This window comes from Ovis aries, chromosome 3 (assembly GCF_016772045.2).
Source record: "Ovis aries strain OAR_USU_Benz2616 breed Rambouillet chromosome 3, ARS-UI_Ramb_v3.0, whole genome shotgun sequence".
Classification (NCBI taxonomy): domain Eukaryota; kingdom Metazoa; phylum Chordata; class Mammalia; order Artiodactyla; family Bovidae; genus Ovis; species Ovis aries.
In genome coordinates, this window is record NC_056056.1 from 60,444,230 (window position 1) to 60,459,532 (window position 15,303).

Sequence of the window (15,303 nt, forward strand, 5' to 3'; positions counted from 1 at the left end):
GCTCCGTCTCCTCTCTTCCGGTGTCCACCCCTGTAGATCTCCGTTCTCCACTCACAAAGGGGAAGTCCGCTCCACGGCCAATTCCGCCTGTGAAATCTCCATCTTTCATTTGCGGTTTAGGACCGGCGGAGAGTGATGTTCAAAGATTTCCTTCTCTTTCCTTGACGACTTTGCGATCCAATATTGATGCAGACTCTCGGGGTGACACCCAACCAGAGTTCTGGCTTCAAGGAAAAAGCAGTTAGGCACCAAACCGACTGCCCTCTACCCAGACCAGGGTAAGGGGTTAAGTCGGGAAGGTTCATCACTGGGACCGTCTAGCGGTGGTCCTACCCCCATTAGCCCCTCCCCGCGTCGTCTAGACTCGAGTCTTGAGCGGGAGCCGGCAACGTGTGTGCAGGCGGGCGTCCTAGCCCTAATATCCTTTAGTTATTTAGTCGCTAAGTCATGTTCAGCTCCTTGCGACCCCATGGACTCTAGCCCTCTAGGCTCCTCTGTCCATGGGATTGCCCGGGCAAGAACACTGGAGTGGGTTGCCATTCCCTTCTCCAGGGGATCTTTCCCAACCCAGGGATCCGGGGATCTTAGTTCCCTGACCAGGGATCAAACCTGTGCCCCCTGCAGTGGAAATGCAGACTCTTAACCACTGGACCTCCAGGGATACTTTGAGTCTAAATCCTATACTCCATTCATCTCCCCAGAAAACGATTTATCGGAGACTGTCTGCAGCTGTCTTTCAGCGTAATCTTTCCTGTGTATGTGCGTTTAACAGCTCTATCCTGTACGCGGTATAACTGACACACGATAAACTACACCTGCTTAAAGGGTACGCGCTGGTAAGTTTTGACCTAGGTATGTGCCTCCTGGGCTTCCGTGATGAAGCTATCATCACGATTAAGATAATGAACTCATTCACCACTTAAGAGAAATGTCCACCTGACGCAATTCCACCTTTACCTAGGTCCGGTGGTAATTCTCATTCCTGTATCAATTTTAAAAATTATCCTCTGTTTCTTTCTTATGTTTACACCATCAAATCTCCCAAGATGTGTGCAGCTGTGACCTAAATTCTGCCTTCTCTTCCTTTACAGCGACTGCTACTTTTAGGAAAAACTCTCTTCCTCTATTCCCTCTCTCTTGGCCAGGAAGGTAGGAGAATGAGGGGATTATGACAGGTGCAACCATTTCCATCAGCATACAAACTTGCTGGAAAAGCTGTTAGAAGACAGCTCGCTGATCTCTTTCTTGTCCCCTTTAGAACACGGATCTTAAAAAGGTTGATCATCATTCCTGTCTCTCCACTGCTTTCAAGGTTCATCCATGTCTCAGCATATTTAGTTCTTCATTCTTTTCACAGCTGATTAAGAACCCATTGTATGGAGACCCATTTTGTTAATCTGTTCACCTTTTGATGGACATTTGGATTGTTTCCGCCTTTGACTGTTGGGAGTAATGCTGCTAGAAACATCCATGCACAAGTTTTTGTACAGACATGTTTTCAATTCTCTTGGGTGCTACAGCTATTTATGGGACATATGATAACTAACTTTTTGAGGTACTGCCAATGTTTTCCAAAAGCAGCCGTACAATTTTACATTCCCACTAGCAATGTATGAGGGTTTTACTTTCTCCTGTCTTCACCAGTATTTACCCTCTGTGTTTTAAAAATTATATCTACCTAAGTACATTGTAGGGAGGCCTGGCGTGCTGCGATTCACGGGGTCGCAAAGAGTCGGACACGACTGAATGATTGAACTGAAGTACATGTGAGGTAGTATCTATTCGTGATTTCTGTATTTCTCTAATGACTAGTGATATTGAGCACATTTTCATGTGTTACCATTTGTATATTTTCTTTGGAGAAATGTCTGTTTAGATACTTGGTCCATTTTTCAGTCTCTTTTTAGGTCTATTCAGCATTTATCTTCTTGAGTCAGTTTCATCAGTTTAAATGTCTTTCTAGGAATATGCCCATGGCATCTAATTTGCTGGCCTACAGTTGTTCATAGGATTCCCCTATAATCCTTTTTATTTGTAGTAATATCCCTGTCTCATTCCTTATTTTAGTAATCTGAGCTTTTTATATTTTTTCTTCACCAGTCTAGCTAAAGGTTTCTCAATTTTGTTGATCTTCTTTGAAGCGCCAACTTTTGGACTCATTGATTTTATCTATTGTTTTTCTATTCTCTAATTCATTTATTTCCACACACCTTTATTGTTTCTTTCTACTTTCTTTGAATTTAGATTACTCTTCTAATTTCTTAAGGTGGGAGGTTAGCTTATTGATTTTAGATCTTTCTTAAAAATAGTCTTTTAAAGATATAAAATTTCCTTTAGGCATGGCTTTAACTGCATCCCAGAAGTTTTGGAATGTTTTCATTTTCATTTATCTCAAAGTTCTAATTTCCCTTGTGACTTCTTTCTTCAATCCATTGGCTGCTTATGACTGTGTTTTTTAATATTCATAGATTTGTGATTTTCCCAGATTTGTCAATGGTTTCTAGTTTTATTTCATTGTGGTCAGAGAACATATGTAGTATGATTTCATAATTCATTGAGGCTTTATGGTTTATTCCTGAGAATGTTCCATGTGTACTTGAAAAAATGTATATTTGCTATACAAATATATTAAATATATAGTTGGGTAGAGTGTTCTATAGATACTTGTTAGATCTGGCTAGTTATATGGTTTTTTATTTCATTGTTGATCTTCCAGACATTATTGAAAATGGGAGATTGAAAACTCCTATTGTTATTGAATGTCTGTTTCTGTCCAGTTCTGCCATTTTTTGCCTCATGTATCTTGGGACTCTTTTGTTAGGTGCATGTGTTTATAATTGTTGTATCTCCTGATGGACTCATCTTTTTATTATTATAAAATGTCCTTTGCCTGTAGTGACAATTTATTTCTTAAAGCCTATTTTATCTAATATTTGTTTGGCCATCTAAGCTCTCTCTGAGTTACTGTTTGATGGTATATTTTTTCTCGTACCTTCACCTCTTGTGTCTTTGAATCTAAAGACCGTCTCTTGTAGATAGCATAGAGTTGGATTGTGGTTGTTTTGGTTTTTTATCCATTTTGCCAGTCTCTACCTTTTGATTGGAGTCTTTAATCCATTTGCATTTAATGAAATTACTGATAAGATAGGAATTTATGTCTACATTTTGCTATTTGCTTTGTATTTGCCTCCTATCTCCCCCCATTCCTTCATTACTGCATTTTCTTTTGTTAAATATTTTCTAGTGTAATATTTTCCACCGGGGCTTCTCTGGTGGCTCAGATGGTAAAGAATCCGTCTGCAGTGCGGGGGACCTGCACTGGGTTGGGACGATCCCCTGGAGGAGGGCATGGCAACCTATTCCAGTATTCTTCCCTGGAGAATCCCCATGGACAGAGGAGCCTGGCAGGCTACAGTCCATAGGGGTTACAAAGAGGCGGACACAACTGAGTGACTAAGCGGCACAGTGTAATATTTTAGTTCCCATGTCCCTTTTTACTATATATTAAATTCATTTTCTTAGTGGTTAATGTGTCTTGGGGTGGATCTCTTTGAATCTATTCTATTTAGAGTTCACTGAACCTCTTGAATGCGTTTTAATGGTTTTCATCAGAGGGAAAGTTTTTGACTACTTCTTCTAGTATGTTTTAGGATTCCTGTTATGTCTATGTTGCTGTACATATATATTTCTGGAGCCTGTTCATTTTTCCTCATTCTTTTTTCTTTCTATTCCTCAGACTAGATGATCTCAACTGAATTCAGCTTCACTGATTCCTTCTTCTTTTGCCAGCTCAAACCTGCTTTTGAACACCTCTATTAAATTTTTCATTTGCTTTATCATACTTTCCAATGCCAAAATTTCTACTTTGCTTTATTCAGAAAAGTTTCTATTTCTTTAATGATATTATGTCTTTGGTGACACATCATTCTCTTTTATTTCTTTAAACATATTTTAAATAGCTGAATTAAAGTGTTTATGTAGTTAAGTTCAATGCCTGTGCTTCTTCAGGGATGATTCCTATGGACTGTTCCCTCTGTGGGGAATGCTTTCCTTTTCTTTGCATGTCCCATAACTTGTGATGAAAACGTTGATAATACTATGGGGCAATGTTGGAAAACCACTCTTCCCTCCTCAGGGTTTATTGTTGTTTTTTTAGTGACTTTCCTGAACTAGTTCTGTCAAGCCTGTATTTTTTGATGTATGGCCACTGAAGGGTCTGCTCTATCAGCTTAGTGGTCAACTAATGATTCTACAGAGATTTCCTTAAACACTTGGAACAAGTACATCTCCCAGTCTTTGGCACAGGACTGTGTGTGTATGTTTGTGTGTGTGTGAAAGGTATGCCTTCATGCTCAGGCAAGCAGTTTACATCCCTGCCTTAGTCTTCACTTCCTGCTTGTGAATATCCTCCTAGTCAGAGGTGAAGGCTGAGGGAATTCAGTTCTCCTCTGGGCACATACACAGCCTACACTTGTATTTTTAGGAATATACTGAAGCTTTTCAAAACTTATGAACATCTCATTCCCCATCTTTCCCTTCTAAGTTTTTTGTTCTTCCAGCTGCTAAAACCATCTCAGCAAGTTGAGGTGTTAAACAGTTGTTGCTGATTATTTTTAACAAATGCACCCAGGGATAGGCTGCTCACAGTGGGCACACTCTAAGACGGGTCAAATAAAATCAACTCTAAGATGAGGACTTACATGAAACTGCCAGTCAGGCCAAATAAGAACACCTCATTAGGGATGGAGCTTTGGTTGAGCTCCAGCACCATTCTGTACCCTCTAATGGCTGCTAGGCTGCTGGGTTTCACCAAGACTCTGAGGCTCTTGGTTTCCAAGGCTATCACAGAGATGATATAAAGATGACATCACAGAGATGGTATAAAGGAGATGAAAATGGGGCAAGTTAAAACATCACCAAACTTGCTGTTCTTATCAATATGCAAACATTTTTCTTTAATAAATGCTTCCTGGATTGTTGCAAGCTTTTGGCTAATTTGCCACTGTTCTCATTGCTTTTATACAAGATGGGATTTTCAGAGGCTCTTACTCCACTATTCCCCCTGATGTCTTCACCTGTGAATTTTGAAAACGAATTTTGATTGTAGCAATCTTCAAGTTGTGCCAGCAAGTATCCCATGGACAGGGACTCATTTTCCTTTGTCTTTAGGGATGCTTTGGGGAAAACCTCTTTAAAATATTACTGGAACTTTTAGGCCATGGGAGAATATCAGCTTAAGGGGAGGGGGCAGCTACTAACAGTAAATGGGACCAGACTCTAAAAGAAGTTCTTTGAACCTATCCACTCTCAGGATTATAAGTAGCTGCCTGCCTGGGTCCATGCATGTCTGCTGATCTCTGCACCCTACCCACGCAGTCCCCACTGAATCCAGTGGGTATGTGTTATGTCACATCAGAAACCTGTTTGGAGCGGGGTGTTTAAGCCAAGGTTTCTGGTGTGGAAGCTGCTATGCAAGGCAGGCCAGCTATACACAGGAAAGGAGTTCAAAGCATCCAGCCTCAGTTGGATGGTTTGTCCACAAGTTACAAGTTTAATTACAGTTTACATAAGTGAAGCCCTTTCTAGGGTCTGAGGTGAGACCAGCAGGTACTGATGTGGTGATGGTTTAGTCGCTAAATTGTGTTCGACTCTTAACGACCCCATGGACTGTAGCCTGCCAGGCTCCTCTGTCCATGGGATTCTTCAGGTAAGAATATTGGAGTGGGTTGCCATTCCCTTCTCCAGGGGATCTTCCTGACCCAGGAATCAAACCCAGGTCTCTTGCATTGCAGGCAGATTCTTTACCAACTGAGCTACAAGGGAAGCCGCTAAGATATGCCTGCTGGTATTTATATGGCCTTAGTAAAGTCTTAAGGACTTCCTGAACTTCTGGCTAGTTGGAGAAGGAGCCTCACTTTAAAGCACACAATCTACAGCATGATTCAGATAACACACATGTCATGTAAAACATGATGGACTCGATTTTGGTAGCTGAAATTGCTCAGTGCATCATCCTGGAGCAGCTCACAGTTTTAAAGGACAAGTCTATTGGCTTACATACCAACATTCTTAGGTCAACAAACAATGGCCATGTGTGTGCTTATTTTTGCATGGCCCGTGAGCTAAGTTTTGTTTTCTTAATATTTTTTAAGAGTTAAGGAAAAAAAAGGAGAATATGCAAGAGAGACCTAGTTGGGCTTGCAAAGCCTAGAATATTTTCTACCTAGCCCTTTACAGAGAAAGTCTGCCTGCCTCTAGTTTAACAGAATCACGGATTCCAATAACCAGGCATATCGGAGGACAGTCAACACCCACAGTAAGATGAGAGAACCAAAGGGGACAAAAACACTTGAATACAATTCCTTTAATGCTCCAGGCATTCAAACATTCATAGAACTGCCTTGTTTCGAAAGTCATTTCCTCTTAGGTACAGATTCTGTGTCCAGGAGCAGAGACAGTTTTCTCCACGGCACCCACTAGTGCTGTGGGGACCCTCTACAGCACGTTGTCTTCTCTGGTAGAGTCCCCATGACCCATGGCAAGGCTGGACGCACCCCTGCTTGACACAACCTCCACTTTAATGGAAACACCCTTCGTAGCGTTACCACAGCTCGTGGGTCCGTCTGTTTCCAGCACAACCAGACGTTCCAAGTCTGGGACCATCACCCTGAGGCGCTCCTGAAACACCACATTAGCTGGTTAAGTCCACCAGCACCTGCTCCACTTTATCAGACAGACACTGAGGCACTTTCATGTCCTGGGGAAACAGAGTTTACAGTCATCATAGGAGTCCAGTGAGACAGAAGGGGCTTTCCTCTCAATAATTCATTTGTAACCCTAACACATGTTTAGCAGATTTATAAATTCATGTCTGGTTACATTTGACAACAAGGCTTCACAAAGTAGATGAAAGCAGATTTAAGTAGATGAAAGCACGGCTGAGTTTCCAAAGGCTATGACGGGGAGCAGAGAGAGAGAACTTGTTTGGATGGAATATGCTGTATATCACGTCAGCATCCGGTCATCCTTAAAGAAATGCCTGGCCTTCCAAAAGGAATTTTAAAAAAAAATCTCTAACCCTTATTGGATTCTTCCAAGGTAATAATGTTATCTGTCCTTCCTTCTCCAGCAGTGGTTAGAGGCATCTCAATGCATCTGACGCCTGAGGTTCAGGCCTAACGGGCCAGGGGTCATGAGGAGGGAGGTGTGGACACCAACATTCTTTAAAGCTTCCCCAGTGACTCCAGCAAGTTATCTGCATTGAGAACCTTGGTCCTCAGGGCTCTCCAGCCTTCCTAATCTCCTGTGTTCTCACTGAATGCCCTTGAGGTAGTCCCTGGATCAGGCAACAAGTTCTTCCACAAGATAAGAAACTAAGGCACAGAGGTTCATGGGTTTTTCTGATGCTGTGCAGCCAATGAGTTGAGACTGAAATCAACATCTCCAAACACCACCACCACCTCCTTCCCTAGCAACTGGCAACATGAACACAGACTACACGGATGAAGACTGACGGGGGCGAGGCATGACCATCTGTGCCACAGATACCACTGAAGGATATGGAAGAGTTCTGTGCCAGCTGCTCTCCCTGATCAGACATAAATGCACAAAACAGATACTTATTTGAAACCACGTGAGGAATGAAGCATAATTTCCTCTTTAAAGCCTTTCTTCCCTCACATATATTGCTATCGATTCTGTTTTCTTAGAAAACCCATCAAAATCCACAGACTTCCTAACACCTGGATTCTTAGTTGTGCCACTGTAAAAGACACTGGAAAATTCTCAAATGTCCCTGTAATTTAGGTCCAAAAGATCATTACAAATCTGCATTTGCTTGTGACGGGACTACAAAATTCTCCCCACTTTTTTTTCCATCTTGTTTTTTGGCCGCACTGGGCAGCATGCAGGATCTTAGTTCCCCAACCAGGGATTGAACCGGTGCCCCCTCTAGTGCAAGTGTGGGGTCTTAACCACTGAACAGCCAGGGAAGTCCCCAAAACCTCCCTACTTTTCCCATCACCGGCCCACACAGACTTCCCAAGCCCCAGAACCCTACACTTTCTCCATGGGTGCGCACCTGCCCACAGTCTACTCAGAATCTCCCCAAACACTAACCCATCAGCTGCTCTGGGCCTCTAGGATTCCAGTAATACTTGTTTTATTTTGCTCTGGATGCAAACTTCATCATCTATACATTCTGGGTAACCACTGGCATGTTTATTTTTTAATTCCAAACTGCCGGGCGAGCCCAGCCGGCTGGGCCTTCCTCCACTTCACTGAGACACAATACTTTCACATCCCACACCCACTGGTGCATCCATGAAATCATTTCCATCATTCCTTTTTTCACCATCAGCTCCCACATCTCATCATATTTGAGGCTGCTTTTTCTTTGCTTTGTAAAAAAGTCCTGGCTGCAGAACTCTTTTCTGATGACAAATGGAGATGAATAAAGGAGGGCACCTGTGCCAGAGAGAAGGACGGCACCTATCCCCACCCCCAGGCCCAGGGTCCGGGGGTGGAGGGTGCATGCCTGTTCAGTGGGTCTGCGGGGACTCCCATGCATTGTGCACTCAGCTCACACTGGACACCAGTGGCATGTGGGGGCTCCTCCTTGCTAGTGAGGTGGCCTCCCGGAAAGTCTGTAGAATATTCATCCATGCCGTGGGTAGTAGAAACTACACCTAAGGAGACACTGCTAACATTTGCTGATTGACAGGGTGCCATGTGATGCTCTGAAACCACACCTTTTCCATTTTCCATTTCAAGAGATTCTCCCTTTCGGGTGAGACATACACTGATCCACAGGCTCTCCCAGACATTGAGAGGAACAAGGAGACGAAAAATCTTCCCTGGAACAAAACCTAACCTTCCAACTCCTAAAAAAGGTGTATAAAGAGCAAGAAAAACAAAATGGGGAGGAGCCCCCTGGGGTGGGGTAGGGTGAGGGGAATTCTACTCTCCTGGAGGGCTTTCTAACAAAAGGTAAATCTTCCGAAAAATGAACAAAAGGGAACCTGTCCAAAGGGCATGTAGAATTCTGGTTAAAACAAGGAGATTTGAGAATCACCATAATCGTCATATTTCAAAGACCCATCCCACCACCCACACACACCCAGCTACTAAGTAAAGCAAGACATCGTGTTCTTCCCTCTCATGCTTATTGAATGCTTATGGGTTCACAGCAAACTTTGCTGCTTAGTTTCTAAAGCATGCAGAGCGCAGACTGAGCAGCGTTCGGCGCCCAGTCCACGCCAGCCCTGACTGGTGACCGGCCAGACACCATCAGGATCGGGGTGAGCACGCCCCCTGGCGGCGAGGCGGTGCCTGCACAGCCAGGCCCCAGGGACAGATGGTGAGCACGTGTCCCGATGGTTGGGGGAGTGACGGGGACGAGCTGGGGGGACTCATCGGCCACCTCCTGAGTGCTCTCACATCCCGTCCCCACCCCAGACCGGAGGCCGCAGCTGGGCACAGAGCTAAGGCACTAACGCAGCAGTGGACAGTCACCAACCAGGTCCGACGGCTGCCACCCCTGGGCGGGAGACGCCCTGCTGCTCAGAGCGCTGCCTTAGGATATAATTCAGATCTTTTCAAAGAATGAGAAGGTAAAGTAAGTACATCCCTGTTTTTGCCCCTTAGAAGAATATCTGGCTCTCCCGTCTGAGAAATGTGCTGCAGTTTTCCAATCTCCGTAGCAGGGCCGAGAGCTTCACCTGGGGACCTCTGGGCAACCAATCACTCCTGGGGGAAGCTCCTTTGTTGTCTCCCAGCACGTCTCTCCGAGTTGTGCTTGACAGCAATTCAGACACATCTCCTTCCCCTGGGGCAGGGCCCCCCCGCGTGCTTCTTCTGAGGCAACTCTGCGCACCTCCCTGGGTCACAGCTTGATGAAGGTGGCCGGCTGGGGGGGCTGCTGCTCCGCGTCCGGGGGCGGGAAGACGCTGGCAATGGCTATGTCCACGATGCCCTGGCACAGCTCTGCATAAAGCTTCCTGAAACAGGTTCGGAGATCTATTATTGAGGATGCACATCAAAGTGCAGGAGAAAATCAAAGGTGGTTTAAAAAAAAAAAAATCCGGATTGTTTAGTTGCTAGGTCCTATCCAACTCTCTTCCAACTCCATGGACTATAGCCAACCAGGCTCCTCTGTCCATGGGATACTGGAGTGGGTTGCCATTTCATTCTCCAGGGGATCTTCCTGACCCAGAGATTGAACCCGAGTCTCTGGTTTCTCCGCATTGGCAGATGGATTCTTTACCACCGCACCACCTAGGAAGCTCTTTCACCAGGATCTGCCCCAAAATTCCACCTGGTATTTATAAGACACATGCCAACTGTCCATACAAATACTATAGGAAGTACTACTGCATGAAGATAAAGCATCCACTTAATGGATATTTCTGGAAGGTCTTGCAAGTGAACAGACAAGGCAACGCCTGCTCTAACTAACTGCAGGGGAGACAGGCAGTTCCAAAGAGAACAGGGCCATCTTGCCTGTCTGTGGGGGGTACACATGGAGACACAGGCTCTCCCCAAGGAAAGCACCCACGGGCTGCGGTTGAGGGGCCTTTAAGGAAGACTCCTCAGAGTAACAGCTCATCTGAGACCTGGAGAATGAGTGACAACGGACAGAGAATGGATGACAGGGCAGAAAAGAGGAGGAAGGAGGGGGGAGTCAGACACAGAGAACGAGGGTGGTAAGATCATCAATACCATTTTTCTAGAGGCCACATATACATGTTAATATACAATATTTCTGTTTCTGACTGACTTCACTCTGTATGACGTTCCCTGATTCCATCCATGTCTCTACAAATGATAAAATTCTGTTCCTTTTTAGGGCTGAATAGTGTTCCACTGTATACACACACCACACTTCTTTACAAGCCCTCTCATTTGCAAAGCAGAAATAGAGACAGAGACGTAGAAACAAATGTATGGACATCAAAGCGGGAAGGGGTGGGTGGGATGAACTGAGAGATTGGGATTGACACACATATACTATGCATTTATATAAAATAGATAACTAATGAGAACTTACTGCATAGCATAAGGAACTCTACTCGGTGCTCTGTGGTGAGCTAAATGGGAAGGAAATCTAAAGAAGAGGGCATATATGTATAAGTATAGTTGATTCGTGGACTTCCCTGGTGGCTCAGATGGTAAAGAACCTGCCTGCAATGCAGGAGACCCAGGTTCAATCCCTGGGTTGGGAAGATTCCCCTGAAGAAGGGAATGGCTACCCACTCCAGTATTCTTGCCTGAAGAATCCCATGGACAAAGGAGCCTGATGGACTACAGTCCATGGGGTCACAGAGTTGGACAGGACCAAGTGACAAACACTTCCATAGCTGATTCGCTTTGTTGTACAGCTGATTCACTTTGTTGTAAAGCAACTATACTCCAATAAAAATTAAAAATAATAAATAAAAAAGAATGAGGGTGAGATACAGAGACAAAGGAGGGGAGAGAGAAAGAGAGAGGAGGGTGAGAGAGAGGAAGGGCCATGCAAATACAGGGAGGGGCACCCACCAAGCAGAGAACTCAGGAAATCTGGGAAAGGAGACCACTGCAGTATGAGGCAGGGGACAAGGTGGGGCCTGACGCCACATGCTGGCACCTGGACTTCAGCCAGAGGCCAAGGAACCACCAAAGCCAAGGAGGAAAACCTCCCATCCAGAGCTATAAGGAGGCCCTCAAACTCCGCACCCCCTTGTTCCCTACAGGACTTTTGTCTGCTTCACACAGCAGTGTATGAGGCGAGCTCTTTTAGGACTGGCTCCAACACAGGGAGGGCTTCCCAGGTGGCGCTAGGGATGAAGAACCTGCCTGCCAATGTAGGAGATGTAAGAGATTCAGGTTTGATCCCTGGGTCGGGAAGATCCCCTGGAGGAGGGCATGGCAACCCACTCCAGTATTCTTGCCTGGAGAACCCCATGGACAGAGGAGCCTGTTGGGCTACAGTCCATGGGGTTGCAAAGAGTTGGACATGACTGAAGCAACTTAGCACACACTCATGTCAACACAGGGAAAAACCAGAGACATATGGTTCAAAGAGAAAACCCACGTCTGAGATGATGCTCTGGGCCAGATGTGCCTATTTGCTATGTGCCTAACTTGCTCAGGACTTCTGGGATACAGGTGGCAGGAGTCTAGGCCAGCCCAACCTGGAGGAACAGAGGTCTTCATTGTCCTGACTTCCAGAAGATGCTATCTCCCAGTCTCCACCAGGTGGGGAATCTTCACAACCAAATTCCGGTCCCTCCTGATCCAGTGGCAAATCTCTGCTATTCTCCTCATAGAAACTTTCTCCCACCCTCATCCCCTTCTACTGCCCTTGAGGCTGGAATTGCTATGTCCTAACCTTTTGTAAGGCCCTCTGGGAAGAGAGCTCATGCAAAGCCATGCTTCTCTTGTCTGTCTTGGTAAGCCCTAACTACCGGCTGACCTTCGTTTCTCCTGCGAGATGTCTGCTCTTTCCTATCTCCCCTCCCCCCAGCCCCCCAGCCCCTGCTTCTTCTGTCTACATGGCTCAAGCCCCAGGGTCTAGGCTACACCACTCAACCTTCCCCTTCTGAAGGGACAATGATCAGGAGGCCCGCACAGGAAGGGTGGTAGCTTGGGTCTTAGTAGTCTTGGGTCTTGGCAAGTCACCAAGAGCCAGAACCACTGAAACAGACAGTGTTTGGTGTTCCATGAAGCGTGTCATTAGTCACCTTGGGAAAGCTTTTCTGAAAGGGATGCTGGGGGTGGGGGGAGAGGACATAGCTTCAACCTCGTCAAGTCAACTAACAACTTCGATATTTCTGGCATAGGAGGTACCCAATATACAAGCAAGTATGGGTCTTTGAACATCCTGCTATGTTCACACAGCAAGATAAGTAAGTCCTGTTTTAACATCTGCACAACAATGAAACCGTGCCTCCTGAATAAAGACTTTCCTTTGACTACACCATCGTATCATCATCTCCATCAACTCTCTTCCCATTTGTCCTTTAGGAAGCAAGGATAAAGGCATTTGAAAGTTTATTTCCTTCATGGGCTTCCCTGATGGTCCAGTGGTTAAGACTTTCCCTTCCAATGCAGAGGGCACAGGTTTGATCCATAGTTGGGGAACTAAGATCCTCCATGCCTTGAGGCATGGCCAAAAAAAAAAAATCAGGAAAAATCATATATCATTGTTGTATAAAAAAAAAAGTTTACTTCCTTCAGCATAAGAACAGAACCCATCCACCTCATGGTGTGGCCTGGGTCCCAAGGGGCTTTCCAAGACACCTCACAATAAGCCCCCCATTTCAAGAGCTCTCCCTTCTCAAAATTATGCACCTAAAAGACAGACGAGCTTCCCTTGTGGCTCAGTGGTATAGAATCCACCTGCAATGCAGAAGACCTGGGTTCAATTGCTGGGTCAGGAAGGTCCCCTGGAGAAGTGATTGGCTACCCACTCTCGTACTCTTCCCTGGAGAATCCCATGGACAGAGGAGCCTGGAAAGCTACAGTACATGGGGTTGAAGAGTTGGATACGACTGAGTAACTAACACTTTCACTTCACTTCTTCTAGAAGATAGAATCTGTTTCTTTTCTATGACAGCAACTGTAACTCAAAATAATTCATACAATAATTGACTGGACAGTGTCCAGCTCCCTCCTCCAGTGGACTCTTTAAGGATGCTCATTCTTACATGTTTCTCAAAACCCTGCTCTTCTGCTAGACCCCACTGCTCTCATCAGGACTCTGAGCAAAGGGGATCCAGCAGATGGGAAGTAGCTTTGAGGAGCTAGCGAGATGCAGCCCAGAGAAGACAGCAAACCCTGATGCCCAGTGGCTTTTCACTAGAGGCCTCTGTCAGGCTCCAGCATGACCAGATCCTGCAGAGCATCTCAGCAAGCGAGCCTTCGCCAGCGTGTGGATGCCACTAATGGAAAAAGAGGTCAAGGATATTACTCATCACTCCAAGTGAACTGAGAAATTGCTGTTTCTCTGCCCTCTCTAGCCTTCAATCCTTACATGAATAAAAGAGGGAGATCCACCTTTTCCTATCCAGAGACTAGAGGTCAACCCTTGAGCCAAAGCTGGAGGCAGAATTGACCAGGCCTGATGGACAGAACCTTGGGGGTCATGGAAAGGGGGAGGCTGGGTCTTAGTTGGGTTTCTGGCTCAGGACCCCCAAAGAGGGGAGCTGGACATTCACTGAGATGGGCAGCTCTGGGGTGGGACGCCCACTGGACATCCACACAGCTCCTCGCAGGATGCTGGGAAGACAGGTGCAGATACTGGCCTGGGACTCAAGGATATAATGTAATTGGCTGGCTTTAAAATCTAGGAGTGCAAGATGGGCTTGGCTGGAGACTTGGAAAGGGCAGTTTCTGTGAGAGTGGATGGAAGGCAGCCTGGAGCGGACCACAGTATGGATGGGGACTGAGGAAGAGGAGACAGTGTGTGCAGATGTGGCTTCTCCAGATGTGTGGCTGTGGGCATTTCCCTGGCGGTCCAGGATTAAGGTTAAGACTTAAGGATTAAGGATTAAGGTTAAGACTGTGCTTCTAGTGCAAGGGGTGCAGGTTCGATCCTGAGTTGGGAAACTAATAAGATCCCACACACCATGCAGAGTGGCCAAAAAAAAAAAAAAAAAAGAAGTGTGGCTGTGAAGGGAGCAGGGAGGAAGTGGTCAGTGGAGCAGGACAGGGCATCAGAGGAGGGCCTTTTTTTTTTCCTTTTGGCCTCACTGCACAGCGGGAGTGTGGGATCTTAGTTCCCTGACTAGGGACTGAGCTTGTGCCCTCTGTATAAGACGCGTGGAGTCTTAACCACTGGACCACCAGGGCAGTCCAGGAGGGTTCTTTGTAATCACTGGGGAAATCTGCTGGGTACCACATGCTGGTGGGAAGTATTCAGCAAAGAGGGAGAAGGTAGCTGAGCACAGCATCCTCATCCTGCCCTCCTGCCTGGAGGGAGGGGACTGCGTCAGAGCACAAGGAGGGACGTACAGCTGACAGGAAGGACAGAAGGCAGGCACCCCTAAGGATGTGATGAAGGGAGAATGTGAAAGGTTCCATACCCCTCCACCCCAGCCTCCCCCACTCTCCTCCTCCTTCAGATCTCAGTCCCAAGCATCACCTCCCAAGGGGACCTTGCGCTCAATTTTATTATCTTCTAACATCTTTCACTCTATGACAGCGTGTATCCCAGTCTGTCATCTATATTTGTCTTGTCCTTGGTCCTTCCCAGTCTCCCTCTACAAAGGGTGGACCTAGGTCTCTCGGTACAAAGGCTGAGACCCAGAGCCCAATCCGGGG

The 15,303-nt window shown here is 45.9% G+C and overlaps 1 protein-coding gene across 1 annotated transcript in view; it reads right to left on the reverse strand.

Annotated features, from left to right (window-relative positions):
- Positions 1-6,349: 6,349 nt before the first annotated feature.
- Positions 6,350-15,303, reverse strand: part of TTL (tubulin tyrosine ligase) — a 37,946-nt gene continuing 28,992 nt past the window's right edge. The window contains exon 7 of the mRNA XM_027966774.2: positions 6,350-9,998. Within this exon, the coding sequence (XP_027822575.1) occupies positions 9,884-9,998 (115 nt within the window). The 3' untranslated portion in view covers positions 6,350-9,883. The remainder of the gene's footprint in view (positions 9,999-15,303) is intronic.